We start from the raw sequence: 23,367 nt of genomic DNA on the forward strand, positions 1-23,367 counted from the left end.
ATGAGCTCGCAACTGCATAATAGGATAAACATTTCTTTTTTAGTCAGTTCCGCAGAGATGCATTTATTTTCTTAGTTAACATTTATACGTCTGAATGACACTTCCCAACGTTCCAGCGAGAAGCCAGCCACAAAACATGCCCACATTTCATTAAACAATTTCTAGAGGCGTCTGCTCGACGTCTTGTTTGTAGGACACGACCTGCTTGAGGTACTTCTCTTGTGTACTGCGACACGACACAGTTGATGACTCCGGTGAAACGGCAGTTGCAACACGGACTGGCAGCTCGACTCGACCCCGATACTCACCACGCCATGCAGCTCGTGACTGTTAGGGCACGCTTTCGCGCCCATATTTTAAAAAGCAAACGAAAGCCGTGACGACGTCGGCGTGTCACGGGGCAGCAGGGTTTTATGCCGGCTGCTCTCATGATCCCGACATAATAATAGTCTCGTCGTCATAACCGTCATCATCATCATCATAACCATCATCATCATTGTCATGCTTGTGCCCACTATAGAATCAAGGCCTCTCCCGAAAACTACTAGCCACCCCAATCGTGGGTTCGTCGGGTTTATTGTTTGCCTCCGAATTTTCATATTATATACCTCCATCAAACTCATTGTCTTTCCCATTCCTTGGTAATCTTTTTGTTAAACTGAAGGTCCCCATGTTGTCCTTCATCTCATGTTACCTGAGCTGCCCGGTATTGGCCAGGATTTGGAAGAACACGCGGAGACAATGCTTCCTCCTTCTCTCTCCCGATAACGGCTCGGGATGCCCACGCAGGTACAGTGCTACTAGTCATACTGTACAGCCTATAGGTGGTATTCGTTAAAAGGATTAGCTGTCAATTTCTTCGCTTGGTAACACTGGAAATTACCACGGACATGGCCGATGCGCCGAGGACATGGCGCGGCTTGGCCCAATGTGCCCGCACGCCGAAGAAAAAAACACCGGCGAGCGTCGTCTGCTCCGTTTCAACCCGATTCTCAAGGGTGGTGTCAACATAGACGTTATTGAACGAAAAAAGGAAAATCTTCGGTGCACCACACGAGCACGCATACCACCGTGTGGTTCAAACCTCCCTGGCGCCTTAACTCGCCGAGAGGAGGTTGCGCTGCGGAGACTACGCGTTGGGGTGGCCCTCACGCCGTCAGTGACTGCCGCCTGGCCATCGCAATACCGCGGCCCATACGGATCCACCTGACTTTTCCGCGCCACTGGCATTGGGTACGTGAATGTGCAGCACCTGCTCTGGGCCTGCCTGGGATTGCATCAAGTTCGCCTGCGGCACCTTCGTGCAACCGGTCTCCACCCTGGTCACCCTCCTGACCTGCAACGCTGGGTGCATGGACCGTGTCACCGACAACTCCTGAACTTTATACACGAAACTAACTTGTTCGTGTTTCTGTAAGCGCCTACATCTATTATGCCGCAGGGCAAACTTTCGAATTAAAAAAATATCGCACTTACATTGGACTCGAAGCAATACTTTGCGTTCGTTGAGGTAGAGTTTGTTAACGTGCAACACAGTCATGTGCTTAGCACGGACAAGTAGCGCCATCCCGCGGAGCCCGACCTAACGAGTGGCGGCGCACTCACACTGTTGCCTGCATGCGCGCCTTGCCACTGAATACAAGCAATAAGAGCTAGCGTGTATACTACAGCAGCTATTTGAATTTCTCGATGCGCGTAAAACACCGGTTGAGAATCCCTGCACAACTTGATGCCAGCGCCATTGAGCGGGGGAACAAAAACCATTGGTGTGGTGTTCGCCATTCAGGTTTTCATTTCTCGTCACGTTGGGAGTAACGCCGCATTATATCGACTATGTGGTCGTACACGGCTTCTTTGGCGGTGACGCCAGTGGCGAACTCCTGGTGGCAGAAGCGGACGTCGGCAACCCGGAAGTCGAGAACGACATTCGGGACGTCTTTGCGTAATAAGGCCACGTCCTCAGCTGTAATCAGAGCGTCCGCTTCACTCCAGAACAGGGCCACGGGCGCCGACACACGCTGCAGGTCGTACTCCGGTGGCGACTCCTGCGAACAAAAACGCGTATTTTGGAGGGAAAGCTATACTACCATGTGTACCAAGGTCGTTCATCACGTCGCAATTACTTTGAGCCGCCAAAGCGGCGGTGTGGCTTGTTTGACGTTGCCCAACGTGATCGGTTGCTTAGAGGCAGCGCAGCTGTCCTCGCTCGGAGCCGGGCCCCTGCGGTCCACGTGACCAGGGAAGTCTTTAAGGGCTGCTTCGCCGGGGCTTTATCACTGAGTCTCGCCACTGATGGCTCACCGACTGGGCCGTTTAGGCATGCTCTTCTGCGGAAGCGACAGGCTGAATCCAATCATGCAGTAGATACGGCAATGATTGCCCTCGTTAATGAGCCGTTAAGCTAAGGAAGTCAAGAGAAAAAATCCCGGGCCAGCTCCACTAACGTGAAACCTGGGGAGGGGCGAAGCATGCAGTGTAAGTGTATTCGCGGCGCCTTGGCGTTTTTTACAACGGAGAGGAAACCGTTGGGAGGTGGAGGTATACAGCTTTGCTGTAAAAGTCTCTTTTCTTTGAAGCACGAAGCGTTGTAGCGCGAGGCGTAAACGAGTGTCCCTGAGTTTTAGTAACGTGACTACATGAGACGACGGTTATGACGACGACATGCGACGCCAACAGCCCGAGCCCCTAAGGGGCTTCGCCCTTAAAACAAAAGTACTTCATTAACTCAGGACTCAACAACGTAATAAGATAAAGCACATACTTAGCACGTCTGAGGCATAACTGCGTCACCACTGGTTTCTGCCACATATTCACCTTTGGTGAAATTTATTTTAACTTTCGCATGCCGTAGAGAACATCGTAGATAGATCGCGCCTCGGACGGGTGTTTCCGCCCACAAAGTGTCACAAGGTCGTTACATGAGAATGAAACATAAGTCACAATAACGGTGCCTTAAAATACACATTTTCCAGTATATGCAGTTACAGCATGAGGATGTATTAGTCAGATGGTTCGTGTTTGCCCGAGCATGCCGTCTAGCCGAACGTGTCACATTGGAGGGAGTGTGAAATGCACTGCTAAAGTTACGACTACCTCCTTTGCAACAATTCTTGAAAATATCCGGAACTTCCTTTTTCATTTATGCGAAAATTTTGTTTCAAGTTCTATATTCCTACATATTCCTGTCCATACCGCGCGTGGGTGTACATCACAAGTCACTGCGTTGATAATTGAGGGCCCATTCTATTGTATTTTGGCGTTTTGTTTATGCGCAGTTTGTTTCCTGATTTGAGTGCCCCTAATGTTTTGCTTGTTCCTGAATGTAGAGACACCTTCTGTATTCCCCTCAAGCATACGCAACAAAACGGTTGCCCCCATCCCTGGTCCAAGACGCCTACCCTTGTCCGCAGTCCTCCCGGACTCCATTCACTATCCGGAAGGACCAGTATTGCTCTACTATGACCCTTTTTACCTGTCTTGCCCCTTCTAGGAGACACCAGACTCAACAATCTACTCAAACCCTAAACGTTCCACTGCGTGAACCAACAGTCTTATGCACACGAACTCGTTCTCCGCTGCCCCTCTTTTCTTCTCCACGACCCTTTAACTCCCATGCTCCGGTCTCATCGGACCTCTGTGGAGATCGGTTTCACCACGGTAATGAAATACTTGTTTCTGTATTCTGTAAGCAACGCGCTTACATCGGGAGTACTCCATTCGGGCTGTAACACCCATGCAAGACCAAAGACAAGAATAAAATGTTACATGGGTTCAGCATGAACTGTGTAGGGCTTAATCGATGTTTCACTGAACGTTCTGTATGCCTTTTGTGCTTTTCTTTTTTTACGTCTGCGGATGCAGCTCAAGGGTAAGAAGAAACCTTAGTGCAAGGCGCCATTTAATTGGGCATAATCAACTGAGTGAAAACGTCTAAAACCAGAATAGACGGATTGTTACATGTACTTTCAGCGCTTCATTATAAGTACTTTGAGCTGTGGGTGCTGACTTCACCTGCCCATAAACGATATGGTTACGCCGGGTTCCAAGGTCGAACTTGCGAAACTTCCCAGTCTGGAGCACCTGAAAAAAAAAGGCAAAGTCTGTTGGTTTAGACAATTGTATGGCGTCGTTTGCGAACAAAAATAAAGGCAAGGATTGCTTCTCGCGAGAGGAGCTGTATGGCCCCATTTACGATCAGTCCGTGGTTTTGATTGCCTTGATGCCCAAAACACCACCCCATTTTCAGTGTACACTTTAGAAATATCCCGTTTGTGTGACATTTGTGCAATGTCACTCACTGATAAATCGCTACGTCTATTGTAGCCAATCGACCGGAGAACGAGTTCGACGGCTCATAATCATCATAATCATCATCATAATCATCACCAGCCTATCTACGGCCACTGCAGGACATAGGCCTCTCCCATTATTCTCCTATTACCCCGGTCCTGTGCCATCTGTGACCAATTTATCCCCGCAAACTTCTTGATCTCATCTGCCCATCTAACTTTCTGTCGCCCCCTGCAACGTTTGCCTTCTCTAGGGATCCACTCTGTTACTCTGAATGACCAACGGTTATCTTGCCTTCGCATTACATGTCCTGCCCACGTCCATTTCTTCTTCTTAATCTCTACTAATATGTCCTTAGCACGCGTTTGTTCCCTGACCCACTCCGCTCTCTTCTTGTCCCGTAATGTTACACCTATCATTTTCCGCTCCATTGCCCGCTGAGTCGTTCTCAATTTAAGTTGAACCCTCTTAGTGAGCCTCCAAGTTTCTGCCCCGTAGGTGAGTACCAGTAAGATGCAGCTGTCAAACACTTTCTTCTTCAGCGACAATGGTAAGGTGCTATTCATTATCTGATAATGTCTGCTGCATGCACTCTATCCCATTCTGATCCTTCTAATTATCTCTGCCTCGTGGTTGGGATCTGGGGTAACAACTTGGCCTAAGTAGATTTATTAGCTTACCACTTCCACTGCCTCGCCCCCTATCCCAAACTGCTGTGCTGTCCCGAGGTTATTGATCATTACGTTGGTTTTCTGCATATTAATTTTCAGGCCCACGGTTCTACTCTGTTCGTCCAGTGCAGAAAGCATGCTTTGCAATTCGTCCCCCGAGTTACTTAGCAAGGCAACGTCATCAGCAAATCTGAGGTTACTGAGGTATTCTTCGTTAACCCTTACTCCCACCTGTTCCCAATCCAACGTTCTGAATACTTCTTGTAAACATGCTGTGAATAACATTGGAGAGATTGTGTCTCCTTGTCTGACGCCCTTCTTTATAGGTATTTTACTGCTCTCCTTATGCAGAATGATGGTATCTGTGGACCCATTCTAGATATTCTCTAGTAATTCTCCGATTTTACCCCAAAATCGGTTCTGGGCTGTTAGCTAGCGCAATGCGAAGCGCTATGCGAAGCGCTATGCGAAGCGCTATGCTCGCACTACTCACTCTGACAGCGCCACCCCGACGTTTATGGTATAAAACAGATGGTGGATCTCTCTGGGCGCGCACTTTGCTCTGTCAATCTAAAATATGGGTAATCCCCTAGCGCGGCTCTGAAGCAGGCCAGCCGGTGCTGAAGATAATTGGGAGAGCTTCACCGGAACGATTGTTCCGTGGTCTCACCTGACCCATGTGAATCATATTTTTGAAGGATGTTCCCGAAGGCGGGTCGCTTAGATATACTGGAAGACGTGTCTGCAACAAAGAAAAGCCAGTGCTAATTTGCCACCAGGTAATAATGTCATAGTAGTTTATTTAACTCGGCGCGATAGCTTTCCTCTTTAAGAAGCAAGAATGGACAGAAGCTTCCTAATGCCGCCGCAGACGGGTTTTAAGCACTGATTGTGTATAACTGAAAATGAATGAACTGACTGGCGCACACTTTATCTCTTTGTATTGTTTCTTCTCCTGGAGGTTAAGAGTTATCTGACCATATACTTGTGAATTTACATGTAATCTCGCAGCAATGATTATACCCTGGCGTGGTGCCGTCGCATAGCGGCTGCTTTACCCGAGAGGAAGGTCACCTCTGAAGTAATGTAACATTTGGTTATACGGATGAAGTCATCGCCCATCGGCCTCACTGCAATCATCGTTACCATCGAGGTCATCGTGGCTTACTTGTTCTGCGTGTCAAAAGTTCTAATGGCCATATCTAACCTTTTCACTAATTAGAACACATTCTGCTTCGACAGCAGCACGGGGTCCCGCTCCATGACAATCAAACCTTGTATTGTGAAGTGGGCAGCGCACGTGCTTTGGTGCCGAGAAGAGGCAGCAGTGAATCCCCATTCACAAAGCCCTTTCTATCACAGAATATGATGTATTCGCGTGGCTTCAAGAGAAATATGCACGTCCGCGCGTGAACCCGGAATCACCGCTATCAGCGTCACCATGAGCACCATTTACAACAAATACAATATGGTAACCACAATGAAGACGATGACGATGGGCCCGGATGTATGTACAGTCATTGTCGAAATTTTCTAGGCCATCCAAAAGTGCATAGGCCACAAAAACATCAAAGTAGAAGATTACCTTTCGTGTGTGGGTGGGGGGGGGGAGAAACATTTTAGGCCAAGAAGGAAGAGAAGACACCTTTCTTTTTAACTGTTACAAAATAATTTGTTCAGAGTTAAAGGTGCAGTTTCAGCTTTGATTTCTTTGTGGCCTGAAATCTTTGGCTTGGCCGAGAAAATTCTGACAAAGGCTATACTTACGTACTTAACGACGCATTCTCATCCTGATCATCACCGTGGTAGTCCATCATTACGTTTAATATCTTGTCATAATCATTGTCGGCCTCGTCGCTATTCTCTGGTAGGAGGAAGGAGCTTGGATGCCGTATGAATACGGCTCCTTGCTGTAGTACAGCAACAGCAAGATCGATGTATAAAAAAGGGGTATGTCGCAAGGGGATGTGTGTTTTTACAGAAGTAATCCGAAGTGGTAACATTACAAAACATAGATATACAATGAACTCATGTTAAGGCGAACTCGAAGGGACCATGGTAATTTGTTCGTCTTATCAGAAGGTCGTCTTATAGGAAAACCCTCCCAAAAAAAGAATCAGCAACACGCACAGGTGCATGCAAATATTTTTCCTTCAAGACGGTGAATTAAGTAGAATTGCAATGGGGGAAATTATACATGAACCTGGGGGAAAAGAAACCTGAACTTGAAGTTGAAGGGTAGGGGAAGTTGTAGCTTTGTTAGGCAAGGACCTTATTGTGCACTTGCTGCGGAAGTACTGAGAACGACCAGCATTTATTTGTTTATTTTCTCTTACCCTCCCTCCCCATTCCTTTCCCCCATCGTGACCAGTGGTCATCCTTTTCTATTAAAGGTTGTCTCTCTCTCTCTCTCCCATTACGCTCATTGGCGCTGCAACAAGGACATGTCCTCACAATTCAGTGGGTACCAGGCCATTGCGGGCTAGCTGGTAACGATTGGGCTGATCAATAGGCAAAGAAGGTTTCTTCAAATGCAGATGTACTTCTGCCCTTCGCAAGGACGGACACGACCGCCCTTCTGTCTACCAATCTCCGCCACGCCTCGGCGAGTCACTAGTCCCACCCTGACAATCGTCATAGAAGACTGCACCGTCTGCACCCCGACTACAAGTTTCGGTTACCCCCTGGTATTCAGCGAAACCACGCCACGCTGTTTCACCGACTACGGCTTGGCATAGCCTCTACCCGTCGCTACAAGCACCTCCTTGGCGGTATGAGTGACCCCGACTGTGAAACATGCCATGTACCAGAGACTATTTCGCATGTTCTCTGCCACTGTCCACGCTATGCGCATCCTCGAGAACAATTAGCGAGATCATAGCCCCGTTTGTACTGTCGTGTGGGGACGGAGGAAGTACTGCTAGGACCTTGGCCACACGCGCAGCGTTCCCACAAGGCTTTTAACGCTGTGCTGACATTTCTGCGCAACAGCGGCCTCTCAGCGATATTGTAGTTGAGGCCCGTACGGCTGAACTTTAATACATGCACAGTATAAGTATAGGTATCTTCTGTACATAGCCATTTATTCATTTCTCCGCCATCTTCCCCTCTGTCGTCCTCTATCCACGCTCTTTCCTCCCCTTTCCCTTCCCACGCGCAGAATAGCTGACCAGATATACTACCATCAGGCCGACCTTTCTGTGTTTTTTTCGTGTCAATAAAATTTCTCTCTCTCTCTCTCTCTCTTGTCCGTGTGCCTTTCTTTTCTAGCTCCCTCCCTGCCTTCCTGGAGCGAATCCACTTCGCGCTCTGGTTTTATTTTATTTTTCCTTCCCTCTGCTCGCGTGAATGCTCGCAGCACCCTGCAAAGACTGCCATGTTCGCTACCCAGAATCGCCAGCAGTGGCGGGAACCGCGAAAGTCGTTCGTTTAACCGAAGAGTACGTGCAAGGCTGTTGTTCGTCTTACGCGTTTTTTTTATTGGGTCTGTGGAAAACTAAACAAACGTTCCCACGTTGTTTGACATAAGCGACAACTCGTCTTAACCGACTCCGTCTTACCTGGAGTTCACTGAATTTACCTATTAAATGGCGTGTTTATCAGGTGGCCAAGAAAGAATAGACGTCACGCCAAAGCCGAGATAAGCCGAGGCCATACCATGCGGCAAATGTAAACGATGTAGAAAGAGAGAAAAAAATTGGCTACTGAGCTGATGATGTCGGCACATGCAAGGCGCTTGACCTGGTTTGTCAAGACAAGGGTAAAATGTGTGCCGCAGTGATGTAATAACATAGTCAACTGTAGCACACAAATTGTAGCGCACCAGCATTAGCGGCGCTAACGGCATAGTATAGTCGTGCACAGCTGGCGTCTGGATTATTTGTACATTGCGAGCATTTATGAGATGCCACGATGCACCGCAAATCAGCAGCTACTTACAGGAACCTACTCCTACATAAAGGGTTGACAGCGCATAAACACGACGACACAAGGAAGAGAAGACAGGACAAGAGAAGACTTCTCCTACGTTACGGGCATTCTGCGGAATTTCATCTTTTGCGTATGGTGATCATCCTCATCAACATGTACGCACCCTCTTCTCGTGAGTGTCATAAACATCACTTCTTGAACCGGCGTTCTCAGACGACTGCGCCGGGGAATAAACGTCGTGCTCGTGCTCCACCAGTTGGCCAAGCTGCTCATAATATGCACTACCAGCGTACCGGCTTCTCAAGCTCATCGTACCAATAGGGTAATAATAAAGGCAAAAGAACAGGTGTTGCCAACCGCTACTCTGATCAATAGCTTCCATGAATGAATCAAAATCATACAACAATTTCAATTATCTGAAAAAACAAACTAACCAATTTAATTATTCCATAATTTATAGAATTATCGAGTGGCCTAACTGAACTGGCTGTTCGTCCCATTAACTTACCGCATTGTAGGCGTGACTAGGTTCTCCAGAAATGCCAGTAATGATCTTCTCGCAGATGGGCCTAATTGGCCACCTACGACATAACGTGCCGGACGTATACTTATATATTCCACTGTATTGCAGGAAGTCGTACCTCCCGAAGATTCCAGCAAATGCCTGCGCCAGTTTGGTGAAGTTGTCGTACACACAAGGTGATTATGTGAGCTTATTGTCACAAATAAATGGAGAAAATTTCAACGATTCGTTCATACACTTACAGCCAGCAGAGGAAAAGATGGGAAGATGTGTCGAATGATTGACTTCATATTTTGGTATTTCACAGCCGGAGCCATTGCACTAAAGAGCAGAATCTGAAACATATTTTTCAAAATAAGCCACCTTCACTGAACATTATATTCAACAATTTTTCGATTTCGGGGACCTATAAATTAAGAAAACATGTACCTTTTTAAAAACAACCTGAACATTTTAGTTAAGAATGAGGGAGGCCAAGAAACAATAATGAAATGTACTTTACGTCGTCTCTGGAAGTATGCGCAGAAGTGAAATTTCTGAGCATACTCAAAACTTTGTTCGGTCTTCCATTATCATCAGCACTTATCCCTGAACATTACTATTCACTGATACAAGTATCGCTATCTGCCCTCTGCTAAAAACTTTACACGCCAAGACACACATTACATATAATCTTGCATAGTAAGGGGAACAACACTTCACCTCACACCACTTTATTACCTTAAAGAGCCCGTTCAGAAGGTATTACATAAGGAGTGGGCAGATACAACAAATGCATTACATATGCAGGATGGGTAAAAATACGAACAGGGTTAATTACTTACAGAAAGAAATAGACAAACGAACAAAGCCAGAACCAGGGGTACAAAAACATGCTGAGTATTTAAGGCGAAAAGAAGAGCGTGACATTCTGTGCAAAAAACTTGGTTTGTCTAACCAAGCGTTGCAAACTCTGTTCATTTTTTGTGCCTAAAAACTAGGCATATTTATACACAATGTAGACAGGCGCGTGAAGAAATTTCTTTCCTCCATAGAGTTCAAAAGACTGCCCTATTGCCAATTTGCGTGCGTGCGCGTGCGCGTGCGTGCGTGTGCGTGCGTGCGTGCGTGCGCGCGCGCGCGCGCGTGTGTGTGTGTGTGTGTGTGTGTGTGTGTGTGTGTGTGTGTGTGTGTGTGTGTGTGTGTGTGTGTGTGTGTGTGTGTGTGTGTGTGTGTGTGTGTGTGTGCGTGCGCGTGTGCGTGTGCGTGTGCGTGCGTGCGTGCGTGCGCGAGAGAGAGAGAGAGAGAGACGTTATTGGCCAAAATAATATACGCACTACAGAATTTTTCGATAGCTGCAGACCCTATTCGAAGGTGTTTTTTCGTTCTCAAGCGTACGGCGAAGTTTTGTTCCCGGGGGAATTGTTTTATATGAGCGCACCTTTTCATTGTAGTGCGGCTTCTCTGAGAGGAGTCCGAAAAGTACTGCGGCTCCCAAGGAGTGACCAATGAAGAACAGTTTCCTGTGGCCGGTTGTGTTGAGCACCAAATCAATGGTATCTGGCAGGTCGTACTGTATGGTTTCCTGAAAGCTAAAAAACACACAGAGGCTCCAGAGTTTTCTTGCGATCTGTGAACGCGGACACGGTGCCGTGTACGCAACACTTTTTTGTATCCTGTGTCAAGTTGAGCTGTGCCTAGACAATCTCGAAATTTTTGGAGGAAGCACCACGCGTGCTCAAATGCACCACATTATTATTCATTTTTACAGGGTTGACACCCTAACGGCACGCTATTCGTATGAGTTGCCAAGAAATTAGACCTGACTTGTAACGCCACCCTGTTTGCCGTTATATCTTATTTTATTTTTGGGCGCACTTTTGTCAGTTGTAACGCGCGAATTAAAATATATCATCGCGTTTGTCATACTTTCGCACCCTAATGACCTGCCATTGTTTCTCCTTGTCTTACAACGTAGGCCGCCACGCATTGCACATGCTTCAATAGTGTTGCTGCGCTTGCATTGCCTTTATCTCTTTTTTTATTCTGTCCAGGTAATACAGTCGCGAACCGATTTTTCGAAGGCTCAAGGGGCCGAGGTAGGCTCCGGCAAATCGGGCAGTCCGAAAAAATGAATTCACGCCATTCAGTTACTTTATTTACCGAGAGTATTGAAAAACCCGTTCATGTGTTTCTGCGGGGCGATACGCTGCCAGCCAGCTTGCACGTCGGCGAGGGCGGCGATGAAAACAGCACAACAGTCCATGGGCCCTATTCTCGACTCACAAAATTCAACATGAACTGTGAATTTTCCGGAAGTCTTTTCTAATTGGCGTTCAATTTTTACACGTGCTTCCGGTTTAAAAAGCGGTTTTGTGTGCTTGCGTAATTTTGACGTTTCATGATGTTTACTGGCACCAGTTCTAAAGTTTGGCTTATTTCTCTCTACTGAAAACGCATAATTTTTGTTCGGCCATGAAAAACTAGACGAAATGCAGCGGAAATGACAACGTAGGCCTTTCTTTGCTATTTACCAACAATTTGGCTTGTATATGACACCCTCTCTGTGATTGGCTGAGAAGGCATGACGTAATATAAACAGTTGGCGGGAAAGCTTACGTCACACACTGGCAACTTCAGCTTGCGCAAAAGTGACGTATGCTACGTAACAGCTTGGAAATGGCGGCTGCATGCTGTTTTCTAGAGAAAGAAATATTCCTTTTGGCTGTGTCCAAGTCAGTAATAATGGCACATAAAAATAACGTCCCGTATTTTATTTTAATGTTTGGCAATAAAATAGAAATATATTTGTTTGCAGTAACAGTAACATAAGAAGGCATACAAGCCTCTTCATTACAAGCCTCTTTTATTACAAAGAGGCTTACTACAAGCCTCTTCATTACAAAGAACCCAGTGCATGGCATTTCTCAACACTCCTCTTAGTCATAGAGACTCTATGCTCCTAGTATACTGGTGGGTCACATGATCAACTTCAAGAAAAAATAAAGAAAACTGACTGTTTTATTCGTTACTGCGCTGATTGAGGTCGAGCTTGTCAATCGGTGGCGTCACTTCGCTCCGCCTATATCAGGCGTCGCGTTTCGCTGCCCTCACCCCGTCGAACAACCGATGCTCACGGCCGTCTTTTTTTGTGATCACGCGATAAACTTGTAAAAATGCAGCAGACGATAGCTTGGCGCGGTGACGGCCGGGAAGGTGATAACGCAACGAAGCTTGCATTGAAGCAGAGAGCTCAACTATGTTACTAAAAGCGATTGAAAGAAAGAAATAGATACGGTAACAAAGATTGTGCGATGTTCTTTAGGTCACCGCTTGCCTTAAAAAAAAAAAGCTCGCTTTTGTACCAACTTTATTTGATATCCTTGTGGAGTGGAAGCCAAATTTACCACGAAGAAATGTGTTTCCCTTGCCAGCATCAGCTGCCGCCCTAATTTTTATAATACATGAAAGTATTTTTATTTCTTTTTTGTGCAACCTATGATACATTGGTTATGATCTTTAGGAGTGAAGCGTAATATTACACTACATGTCGTAATAGATATACGTGCATCACGTCACTGATTCCTTACGTTGTTCTTACTAAAAAAAACACCGAATTCACTGTGAATTGATGCAGTCGAGAATAGGACCTCATATTAGATTACACAGCCACCGTGGCACTGGCGACTGAGGACTGACTTCTTTCCTTCATGCGGCTAGCGGGACCATGGATATAATACTACTGACTGCTGACGGAGCTGCAAGAGGTGCCTTCTACCGAGGCTGTATGCGAGATCAGCAGATGATACGCATTCACCATGGGTTCGAGGTTGCAGAAAAAAAAAATGGCAGCGATGTTCTTAGCGTTGTTGTAGCTTTTCCCTCGTCATCGGAAGAAAAAGTCCGGAAGATCAAACAAGAAGGCTTTCAAACATCCGAAATTCTTCTCGGCGTTATACATTGGCTCGATGGAGCGCATGACGGTACAAGGCATAGTCCGGTTGTTCAGGCAAGTACGGATAATAGGGCGTACGAAAAATCGGAAAGCGAATGTATACCGCATGTCCCATCTATCATGCACCAATATTAAAAAAAAAAGACTAATGGCGTAAGTTGGAGAAAACTTAGTGCATAATGTTTGCAGTACTGTGGAGAATTGGGCAGCATGTTTTTCTTTAATGAGGCTTGACTAATTAATTGTAATTAATAATCTAACTCGCGAAGTACTGTCCTAATCACTAAGGGGTTAATGAGGCACTTGTAGGTACCCACGAAGGGCATCTAACTGCGGTATTTTCAGCGACGAACTGTTTGCGTACACGTTTATTCTGACTGATAAAGAAAACCCGCGAAATATGAAAAATACCACGTGACGGCGCTTCCGCGCGCATTGTAAAGCAGCGTCCCCAAATAAGCTGATTGAAAGCAACTGCTTCGTCTGTCACCCGCCCGAAGAGGCAGCGCATCACCTTGTTAATGGCATGCATGCAAGGAGCAGCAACAGCAAGATTCCCGGGGCGCGTGTGCAGATAAGGCACAAACTCTGTCGCGATTTCTTCTTTCTTTCTTTTGTTTATTTAATTCTGGCTAACTCAGAGGCAGCCTGTTTGAGGGCATTGCTTTACGATGCGCGTGGAGGCGCCGTCACGTGGTATTTTTCATTTTTCGCGGGTTTTCTTCATCAGTCAGAATAAACGTGTACGCAAATATATCGTCCCTGAAAATACCGAAGTTAGATGCCCCTCGTAGGTACCTACAAGTGCCTCATTGACACTTTAGTCATTAGGGCAGTACTTCTCGAGTTGGAATATTAATTACAAATAATTATTCAAGCTTCATTAACGAAAAAACGCTGCCTGCTTCTCCACAGTACTGCAAACATTATGCACTAGGTTTGCTTCTACTTACGCCATTACTCTTTTTTATAATCTTGGTGCATGATAGTTGGGACACCCAGTATACCGCGATTATCCCCGTCAGCACGGACACACCTATCTGCGACCTTGAGTCAGTCGTGCCTAGCAGTCATCAAAGGCGTATAACGTCTGAGACTACACAATGATGAGAAGCTTTAAATGGACACGTGACCGATTACGGAACCAAATTTAAATTCGCTATTTCCTCCTCGAGTATTTACACCGCGGCAGTTAGCGCGCCTCGGTCAGCACTTGAGATTAATGTGTATCCAATGCTTTTTAACGCGCTCTTTAATGTTGCGTGTACAGGGACTTGTTAATTTTATCTCCATCAGTAGTAAACTCTCCACGGGCAATAACAGAGCCTGCGACCACTTGCGCCGCAAAAGAGGCTCTTCCTCCATAAAGGAACCTGAAGATCGTTTGTCCAGGTGCTATTTGAGGGCGCATTGTGCAGTTTAATTTATTTGATCTATTTTCTTTACTTTTAGCTGAAGAAAAGAGTTTTCGTTTATCTGTAATGGCCGAGAATACTCCACGCGGCTGACGTCAGTGGAGTAACTGCGATGACGTCCCACTACTGAGATGAGATCACACTATTCTGCCCTAGGTTCTCCTACTACCCCAGCCTTCAACATGTCGGTTTTCGCCCGAGTCGTAGGCGACATCGACATTTCATTTGTTCACGCACGGTTTTGCAGGGAAACATACCCATACTACGCTTAATTTTGCTCTCTCGTCTCCTCATAGATACGCTAGTCGACGGGGAGTATGGTGCGAGGAAAATGAAACTTTGGAGCACCCTTTTCTTTTTTAAAACGCTTGTAAATAGGCCAAAAAAGGGGAAACATACTCTACACGATTGGACTCTAACTTTGTAACTTAATTAGACCATGTTCGTCACTCACTTCATTGTAATTTAAAAAAAAAACTGGTTCAATAACCGCTGCAATGGCGTAGCCGCTGCAGCAATCCGCTAGGTGGCTATCAAAGCATGCGTTCCCAGGCTACACCTGGGACCTTCAATTGATGTAACGCACGGTGACCATCTCACCTGAAGTCCCAGAACTCTTTGTCGACCCTGGTGTAGCGGACATGCTTGGACTGAGTGTTTCCTCTGACGTTACCCAGCCACACGTCGAAGCCGGCGTCAGCCAGAACGTACGCTGCGATGAAAAGTAAAGTGGGCCTAAAAAACGTAACTTGCCATACAGCAGTTCATCTCATCGTGACATACCTTGCGCGCAACAGATGAACATAACATACGACGTGTGGCATCTGCAGCCTCGTTCCAGTTCTTTTTTTTTTTTAATAAAATAAATTCCTAACTGCTAATAAGTGGTCATTTAATTGTTGAAATTTAATGGGTCTTTATTCTGAACAATGTCAATTCATCTTCTCTATTTACGGCACGTTTAGCTTGCGTATACAATTATCCACTGCACGTCGGCTCATGAGTTTCAGTTTATATACATCATTATTGATCTCTTTTCGTTACCATCCGGCACCGAGTAGCGAACGTGGTGTAGCGAAAAAGCAATAAATCAGAGTGGCTTCATGATGCAGGCGCCTGAAGGAACTTTCGAAAGTACACTTCCCGCCCTCTCAAGGCTTTCATCACTGCAGGATGTTGTACCAAGAAAAAGTTTTTTTTTCGCAATCTATAAATGCCCTATAAAGAGGTTTTTTTCATTCAGCTTATTTATACATTACCAGGTTGATGGCATGAATACGATAAATTGTTCAAAAGCACCTTTTCGTGTCTTACTATCCGATAGCATACACGTAGTGATTAAAGTTAAAAACGATGTCACGGTGTGAGCGGTCCGATGGGATGTACACCCGGGATCAAACATTTCTGGGACGCTATTTCAAAAATTGAAGACAATTTCTCTTCTGTCTGATGGCTCAGCACTTCATTTGTCTCCTCAAGCGACATTTCTCATTTCGGAACATCATTTCCATATACGCGCACCAGGAACTTATTTGCCGGGTAGTAGGGAAATGGCCTTTCGTTTTCGAAATCGCGCCCGGAATCTTTTGACGCCGGCTGTACACGAACAGAATATCGTCAAATGTGTTACTGAACCTCTCTGTCAGCCTATTTTTGCGCGGATGGTAGGAATTTGTATTTTCCCGTACTGTAGTCACGTTCTTGTTGTCGAAAGAAACTACTGCTTGTAAACGTGCTAACAACAACGCGCTTTCCCCGGAGATCTTCTTTTTCGTAAACACTAGCATTGCAGAATGCAAGCCCTAAACTTGAAAAAAAAACTTACTCGAACGAAAAAAAGCTTTGTAAGCACTCTATTTCCGCAACTCTAAGGTGCCGACACGTTGGACGTGCCGTGCATAAAAAAGACCAAACAACTAAAAAGGAAGAGCGCTGCTTCACAAGTTGTAGGATTCCAGTAAAGCACATCCTAACTTCTAAGGGAGAGATATGGTGAAGTATTCTTAGGCGAAAACATTCAGAAGTTAATTTGACGTAATAAATACTTGGGGCCAAGTGCACCTGACGCATGACACACATGACACACCTACTCTGTCGTCCTGTGCCAAGTGCGTTCTGCCTCAAGAATGTCAAAATGCCAAGCTAGACCACCACTGGTCAGCTAGCTTTATAAATGTACAAGGCCTTTGCTTCCCTATGCTTCCATAGGGAAGCATATGCCTCCACATGCTTTGCTTCCCTATGGCCGATGGCTCATCGACTCACGCAGACTCTGGTCCGGTCTGTTGACCACCCACACGGCTGATGACGAAAGCAGCGCGTGCAGGATAAGAACGGGAGGCCTTCTGCCCGAAGAACAGTACTGCGGCCGCTGGGCGAAGTCACCTTCTCTGCCGTGAGGAATGCGTTGGAGGGCAAGTACGAATCCGTCGCGTGTGGTCACTTCGTACTCCTCCACAGGATAGCCTTTGTCGCGGATGATCTCCGACTGGGTCGCAGTTGGGGTGGCAAAAAGAAGCACACGAGGGTTTTGGTCAATTCAAGACAACTTCTCCTTTACGAGTTCTGTCTACAGTGGCAGGGCTGAAAACAGCACTCTGTATAGCAAATATGATTCAGGCACCTAGCTAAGACAAAGCATATTGATAGGTCCTCGCCCGACAGAAAACTAGAACTTTCTCAACACACCAGGGACGAAGGAATCGTCATGCGTACGATCATCATCGTCATCATCATCATCATCATCAACAACAACAACAGCGGCAGCCTATGCTGGGTCCACTGCAGGATGAAGGCCTCTCCCATTGACCTCCACCCGCTCCCGTTTTGCGCGGCCCGAGTTCATTCTTTGCTTCCGATTTTATTAAAGACGATAGTCTTTCTTGGGCTACTTAAACCCAGAAATTTTGGTCTGTCTGTATGTCTGTCTGTCTGTCTGTCTGTCTGTGACTCGATTCATGCACCCGGCCAAAGTAAAACAATGCCTCCGCAATGTTCCTATATAGTCACCGCTAAATGTACCCGTCTAAGTCCGGTGTAATGTTCATACTTGTCAACATTGTTGAAGAAGAACAAAACATTACGCAAATATAAGACAACAAATTAATACAGAAATTATATTTCCAGTGTTCCTTTATAAACAACCATACATGCTTGACTTTTGCGAAATTAAATACTTCATCAACTGCAGAAAAAAAATTCACTCCTCCGTCGCCTGCTGTCGCCTGCGCCACTACAGCTTCTGGCGCCATTTTAAGAAATCAACCGGCAACAGTTACGAAAGGTTCCACTAGATAGGTTCCAAGTTCTGCTTGCAACGCACGTGGAGCAGGGAAACGCGGTTCTATAAACGTTGAAGTAGGGCGCCTCGATTCACGCGCGTCTTCGCCGTACGGAAGCGTTCGCATCGAGACACCCGGTTTGGAGCAGTGGAACGCGGGAAATTTAAAATGATTTAGGCAAACCTTTGGCGTCTTTACCTTGGGAGGAGCGCGACGCAAGAGGAACAACATGAGAGGTGAGCGGGAAAGCGAAGGGAGGCATTTACTTTTCAAAAGTCGATAAAACTATCGTCTATTGACGACATTTGCAACGAAAGAAGCAGATACGCGGCCAATTTTTTTCGTCTCGTCATCGAGTTAATGGTCTTCCCATTTTTCTAGTGCCGTCTCCCGGTATCCATTCAGCCACCCTCCTGGTCCACCTGTTATTGGTTCTTAAGTCCATTTAAGTCCATTTATTTTTCTTCATTTGAAATGTGATATCTTCCACCCGAGATCGTTCCCTTATCCAGGATTCTCGTTTCCTGTCCCTCATGGTTACTCCTATCATTATTCGCTCCAGTGTCAGACGTGCCGACAAAAGTTTGCTTTCATGTTGTTTAGTAAGGCGCCAAATTTGCGCTCAATGCGTCATCACCGGCAGCACGCATTGGTTGTACACTACTTTTTTTATATATTTCCGTTAAAGGGACCCTGCGACACTCTAGATAAGCGCTTTCACTCTTTCCTTCGCGTCTGGAACCACCGCGAAAGCTATAGTTATCGCCAGCACGGAGCAGCACTGCGTGATTTGCTCGTCGCACCAGAAGGCCAGACGCGCCTTCCGTTTCTGCTTTTTTTTTAGGCTTTATTTTTAAAGTTTCTATTAAAAGCATTCATTGCTGCAACCGAAGGAAAACCGGGGCACAGCCACTACATGGCCTTAGTGACGTAATTCGATCCGTTGAAGAACGTCAAGATCGGAAAAGAGAGAAAACATCGTTCGCGCGAGTTTACAAGGTATCTGATGAAATGGAGCAGTAATTTTTGGCTGAGGTACTTTGAGACCCCCTAATCTAAGTACTGGATGTGTTGGGTGACTACGTACTGCAGCATGTAAGATTTCAAAAAAATAGTCGAAAAAAGTGTTGCAGGGTCCCCATTAAGTGTCTCGAAGAATTTTTTTAGGCAGGGTAAGAAGAGGGAAAGATCGGCACACTGTCAAAGTAGTCGTACTTGATGTATTTTTCCGCGCTATAATCTTGGTCATATTGGACCCACTAGATAAAACTTCAGCATCCCTTTCCTGCGAAGTAAACACCCACTGGCCAGGTGGGTGAATGAGTGAGTGAGTGAAAGTGGCATGAAGCTGCTCAGAAATTCTGAGAAAAATGATTTATGATTTATTGGTGGATATTTAAGAATTCCTGAACCCAACGCCGCTCTCCTTCGCGAACTTGAGGGTAGGCCGGATGAGCACACTTTGCTCCAGCTTTCAGAGTTCCCAACTTGGCGTTTCTCGCACTCCCCTCGCACATCGTCCCAACCATGCTTTGCGCTCTAACTGCCTAAGTGGTCAAGTTGCTAGCCTTGGCATTGGCATTTGCTGCCTGTCGCTCTTTCGGTTGTACACCACTATCGGCATTTCGTCCCCGTCACTCTCATTCCTCCCTATACTGCCGTCCTGCAATAGCTGCACACTTCCCTGCACAACGCGTGCAAACGGTGAAGGGAGTCCCAGGGTTTATATAGACGGCGTGCACGTCATCAAAGGCGTGCGGTGAGCTGCACTTAAATTTACGTCTCTCGACAGACGTCATCAGTGGTACGACGGCAGCGCTTCGGCAGCCACGCCGTCTTTTATTCTGTGTTTCTGTCACTCCAGGAATCAATCGACGGCGAACGTATTTTTATGCAAAGCATAGCTAACCTAGTCGAGGAGAGTTTCGGAGTCGCCAGATATTTGACCTTCATTTGACCGCACTTTCGCCGTAGACTCGCCACGCCGAGCTCTGCCGCCGCCGGCTTGGCGCATGCGCTCTCTGCAGCTAAGTCACCATCTGGCCTCGTGACTCGCCGCGCTCGTAGTCGTTACGAGTTTGGCCATGAATAAAAGCAAAGCCGGGCCGCCCTCTCAAAGCGTTGCGTGGAAGGCTTTGGGCCGCCGTAGGGAAGTGGCGTCTGAGCACCTCGTGGATATCGTCCCCCCGGCGAGCTGCTACTCTGGAGCGTGTCTACCGAAGCCAACTCACACTCGTGTCCAGTCACCGACCCAGACACAATAGTCATACCTGGCTTAACGATGAGTCTGTACCTAAGTATAATTACAGCTTAATCAAAGGTTAACCATATGAAACCAAGACTTAACAGGCTAAACTAAGCTTTATCTTTGCAAATCCAAGGTTAGCTGGGCTAAGCAGCTGTCACCATTTTCAGATATGCACGTTTATTAAAAAAAGAAAGGAGGGTGGCCTTTCCACAGAAAACAAAAGCCGTGAGCTCTTGCCGATGCTGGGGCCCGTGAGATAAGTTGTTCTTGACCTCCAGACCAGTTGTACTACTGCATCTGATGGGGCACCACGAAAGTACTGCGACGATGGGGACTCCGACTCCAACGTTGGGTGGTAGGAGCATTTTCATGCGAGATCGTACGTGGCGTAGGGAGTCAAACACGAGAGCAGTTGAAGTAATATTTGGTGGGAGGGATGTGGTATGAAAGGGGGTCTGTGCGGTAAGTCTGGGTTTGGAGTCGGCGCCAAAGGCGGGTGCCGTGAGCGCTTAGATACGGGAGAGGGGGAGGATGGCGGGCGTGTCTGAGTGGGTGGTTGAATAGAATTTAAGCGCAGCAAAGACGAACTGGTTGTGTGAGAGGGAGCATGGCCGAGTCATCTACCCGCGACGGGACTGCCCGGAAAATGATGGTGGGTGCTGCGGTGTGCGGCGCCCGACTTCCTGAGAGGAAAAAGGGTCCGTACAATATTCAAAACCGGGAACGTTTCTAGAAACGTGAAAGAGGGGGAAGATCTGTGGCCTCTGAAGTAGTTCTGGCATGCCAAAGTCGGTTATAACCGCGATGTATCCGCCCATAAGCCGTGGCGGCTGCGGGTTCAATATGACAGTATTTTTCTCCCACAAATTATGGACGCGAGACTTTACCGATGTCGCAGTAAGTTTACAGAGCGAGCCTTACGAGCACCCGGTATGCAGCTTGATGGAAAAATACCAACAACAGTAAAGCAGCAACGTTATGCTTACGACATTCCTGGTGGCGTCTGGATCCACGTTGTCCTCGGGTGGTGGCCACACCAACAGCGTGACTGGCAGCAGTGCGACAGCAGTTAACATGCATATTACTCGTGGCGGAGGAGCAGTTTTCATGGCGTGTTGTAACGTAGCCGCTTGGGCCAACCTTCCGCGCCCGTTCGGAGTGCCGTGTGTCGGTCGGGCGTGCGGGCGTGGCACAATGCGCTGGAGCGGTCCGGTATCACTTCTTCGTGCCTTCATATGAGAGTCGGCGTGCGGACAGAAGAGACGGTATTTTTCAATTGTTGACTCGCCAGCAGTATCCCGTTGCTTATCGGTCAGGGCTCATGAAGTGAATCTTCCTGTTTGTGCTCTACACGGCTGTTTTCTTTCTTTTGCTAGCGGCCGTCGCCGACGAGGTGGAAGCAGAGACGTTCGCCGGTAGCCCTTTCGATTGCACGCGTCGTAGACTGGCACGGCAAATGCGTCGTGCGAGAGTTGAGCTTTGAATTGGCTGTCTTTTGAGTGCGCTATCTGTTATCTTCTTCGAATAAGTGCCGTATCGCGCGCGTATCTCTTCAAGTTCGTCATTTCAATGACAATCTCTGTTGTAGGGGCGAGAAAAGAGGTTTCTGATTTTTTTAGTACCGGATATGCATATCCTTCTAGATTGCTTATATATTGGCTTGAGTGGCAAAGCAGGTTATTGCTGATAGGTTTACCGACTTAATTAGCCCCTTTATCGACTTGCACAAAGAAACATGAAAAACGTTACACTGATTGCGTGCGCAACGTTGTGTACGAGATACGACTGCGCTGCGGTTTTTCATATATCGGACAGACAGGCCGATGCTTTAATGATAGGGCAGGTGAGCACCCATTTGCTGTACGTAGCAATCTAGGTGGTCACACGAGCGACCATTGTAAAAGATGTGGGCGTGAGCCACAACTAGATAAAACCAAGTTCCTCAAACGAGCCTCTGATAAAACAGAGAGAGAGAGATTATCCGAGCCTTTTACATAAACAAAGCGGGTAAAAAATGTATTAGCACACCATCATTGTCACTGTACGATAAAGAGATAAAATTTTTACAAGGTGTCCTTTAACGAGTTCCCTCCGCTATCAAATGTACTTTTTACTTCTTCATGGTTTTAAGTTTCGTATGTGTTTTTTTTTTTTAGATATAAGCATGCTTGGACGCTCTTAAATAAACAGTTGGAAGTCAGCACCCGTCAACATCGTTTGTGTCTCTCGTCTTTCGTCCTGTCAGTTCGCGCTGTTGAAGTTTCTAGATCATGAACCAGCTAAATCGCACCAGAGCCTTGTTACGACTTAGTTACTTTACGGTGACCGTAACCTGACTGTGAGAACAGGCGGGGGCTGAAGTTAAACAAATTGACAGCTATTCACAACAGATAGCGCGTTGTCGGTATCATAGAGCTGGTATTCATCTTCCCATATAGAACATCATATTTTAATCAACCTTTACGGTGACACCGCTCCCGTAGCCGTTGCTGTCGCCACACTGAGTTCTAAAAAGGGCAACGAGATCCGGCTTAACGAGTATTTCCTAAACAAATTGCACAGTATTTGTTCACTGCAATAAAAAGTAATATCCTAATTATTTGTGTTACAACAATGTAGACACAACTGAAGATATTTGAATTCATGTCAAAGAAAGTGGTGTTGTGGTTGCTAATGGAAAGTGAAAACCACATGAATGAATACAATTAAGGCCTCTGTAACCGGCTACAACACTATCCGAGGCCGAAGACGGGGACGTTACAGCTGACAAACAAATCCCCTTCCTCTGCGTACGGATCAGAAAACGTGATACGGACGCGCTAACCGGGCATACGCCCACCCACGCCTGATGAGCCAGTAGCAGGAGGCATCATCATCATCATCATCATCATCATCTTTATTTCTACGTGCTCACCTACAGCCAATGGTCTTAAGCTCTGGTGCACAGGATGAAACGCAAAATTTGATGCAAACACAAACAATTTAAATATGTAGCCTGAAACGAGGAAAAGTAAATAAAAGAAGGAGAAAGAAAGAAAAAAATGCGATCAGTGTACTTCAGTCAAAGCAAGCTTA

The 23,367-nt window shown here is 46.5% G+C and overlaps 1 protein-coding gene across 2 annotated transcripts; it reads right to left on the reverse strand.

Annotated features, from left to right (window-relative positions):
* Window positions 1–1,769: 1,769 nt before the first annotated feature.
* On the reverse strand, window positions 1,770–21,761 carry LOC144145949 (lipase member N-like). Of its 2 annotated transcripts, XM_077677820.1 has the most exons (9): window positions 21,279–21,759; window positions 17,029–17,251; window positions 15,364–15,475; window positions 10,835–10,985; window positions 9,657–9,749; window positions 9,400–9,555; window positions 5,632–5,703; window positions 4,012–4,080; window positions 1,770–2,045 (listed from the first exon to the last, which is right to left on the reverse strand). In XM_077677820.1, exons 1-9 carry the CDS (start codon window positions 21,525–21,527, stop codon window positions 1,791–1,793), a joined length of 1,380 nt encoding a protein of 459 aa, XP_077533946.1. In that variant the 5' UTR covers window positions 21,528–21,759; the 3' UTR covers window positions 1,770–1,790. The 2 variants fall into 2 exon arrangements, with proteins under 2 accessions (XP_077533946.1, XP_077533947.1); XM_077677821.1 differs by lacking the exon at window positions 9,400–9,555 and having other exon boundaries at window positions 21,279–21,761.
* Window positions 21,762–23,367: the final 1,606 nt, after the last annotated feature.

Source organism: Haemaphysalis longicornis, unplaced genomic scaffold (assembly GCF_048455015.1).
Source record: "Haemaphysalis longicornis isolate Haplotype H1 unplaced genomic scaffold, Haemaphysalis longicornis Haplotype H1 scaffold_7, whole genome shotgun sequence".
In the NCBI taxonomy this organism is placed as follows: Eukaryota; Metazoa; Arthropoda; class Arachnida; order Ixodida; family Ixodidae; genus Haemaphysalis; species Haemaphysalis longicornis.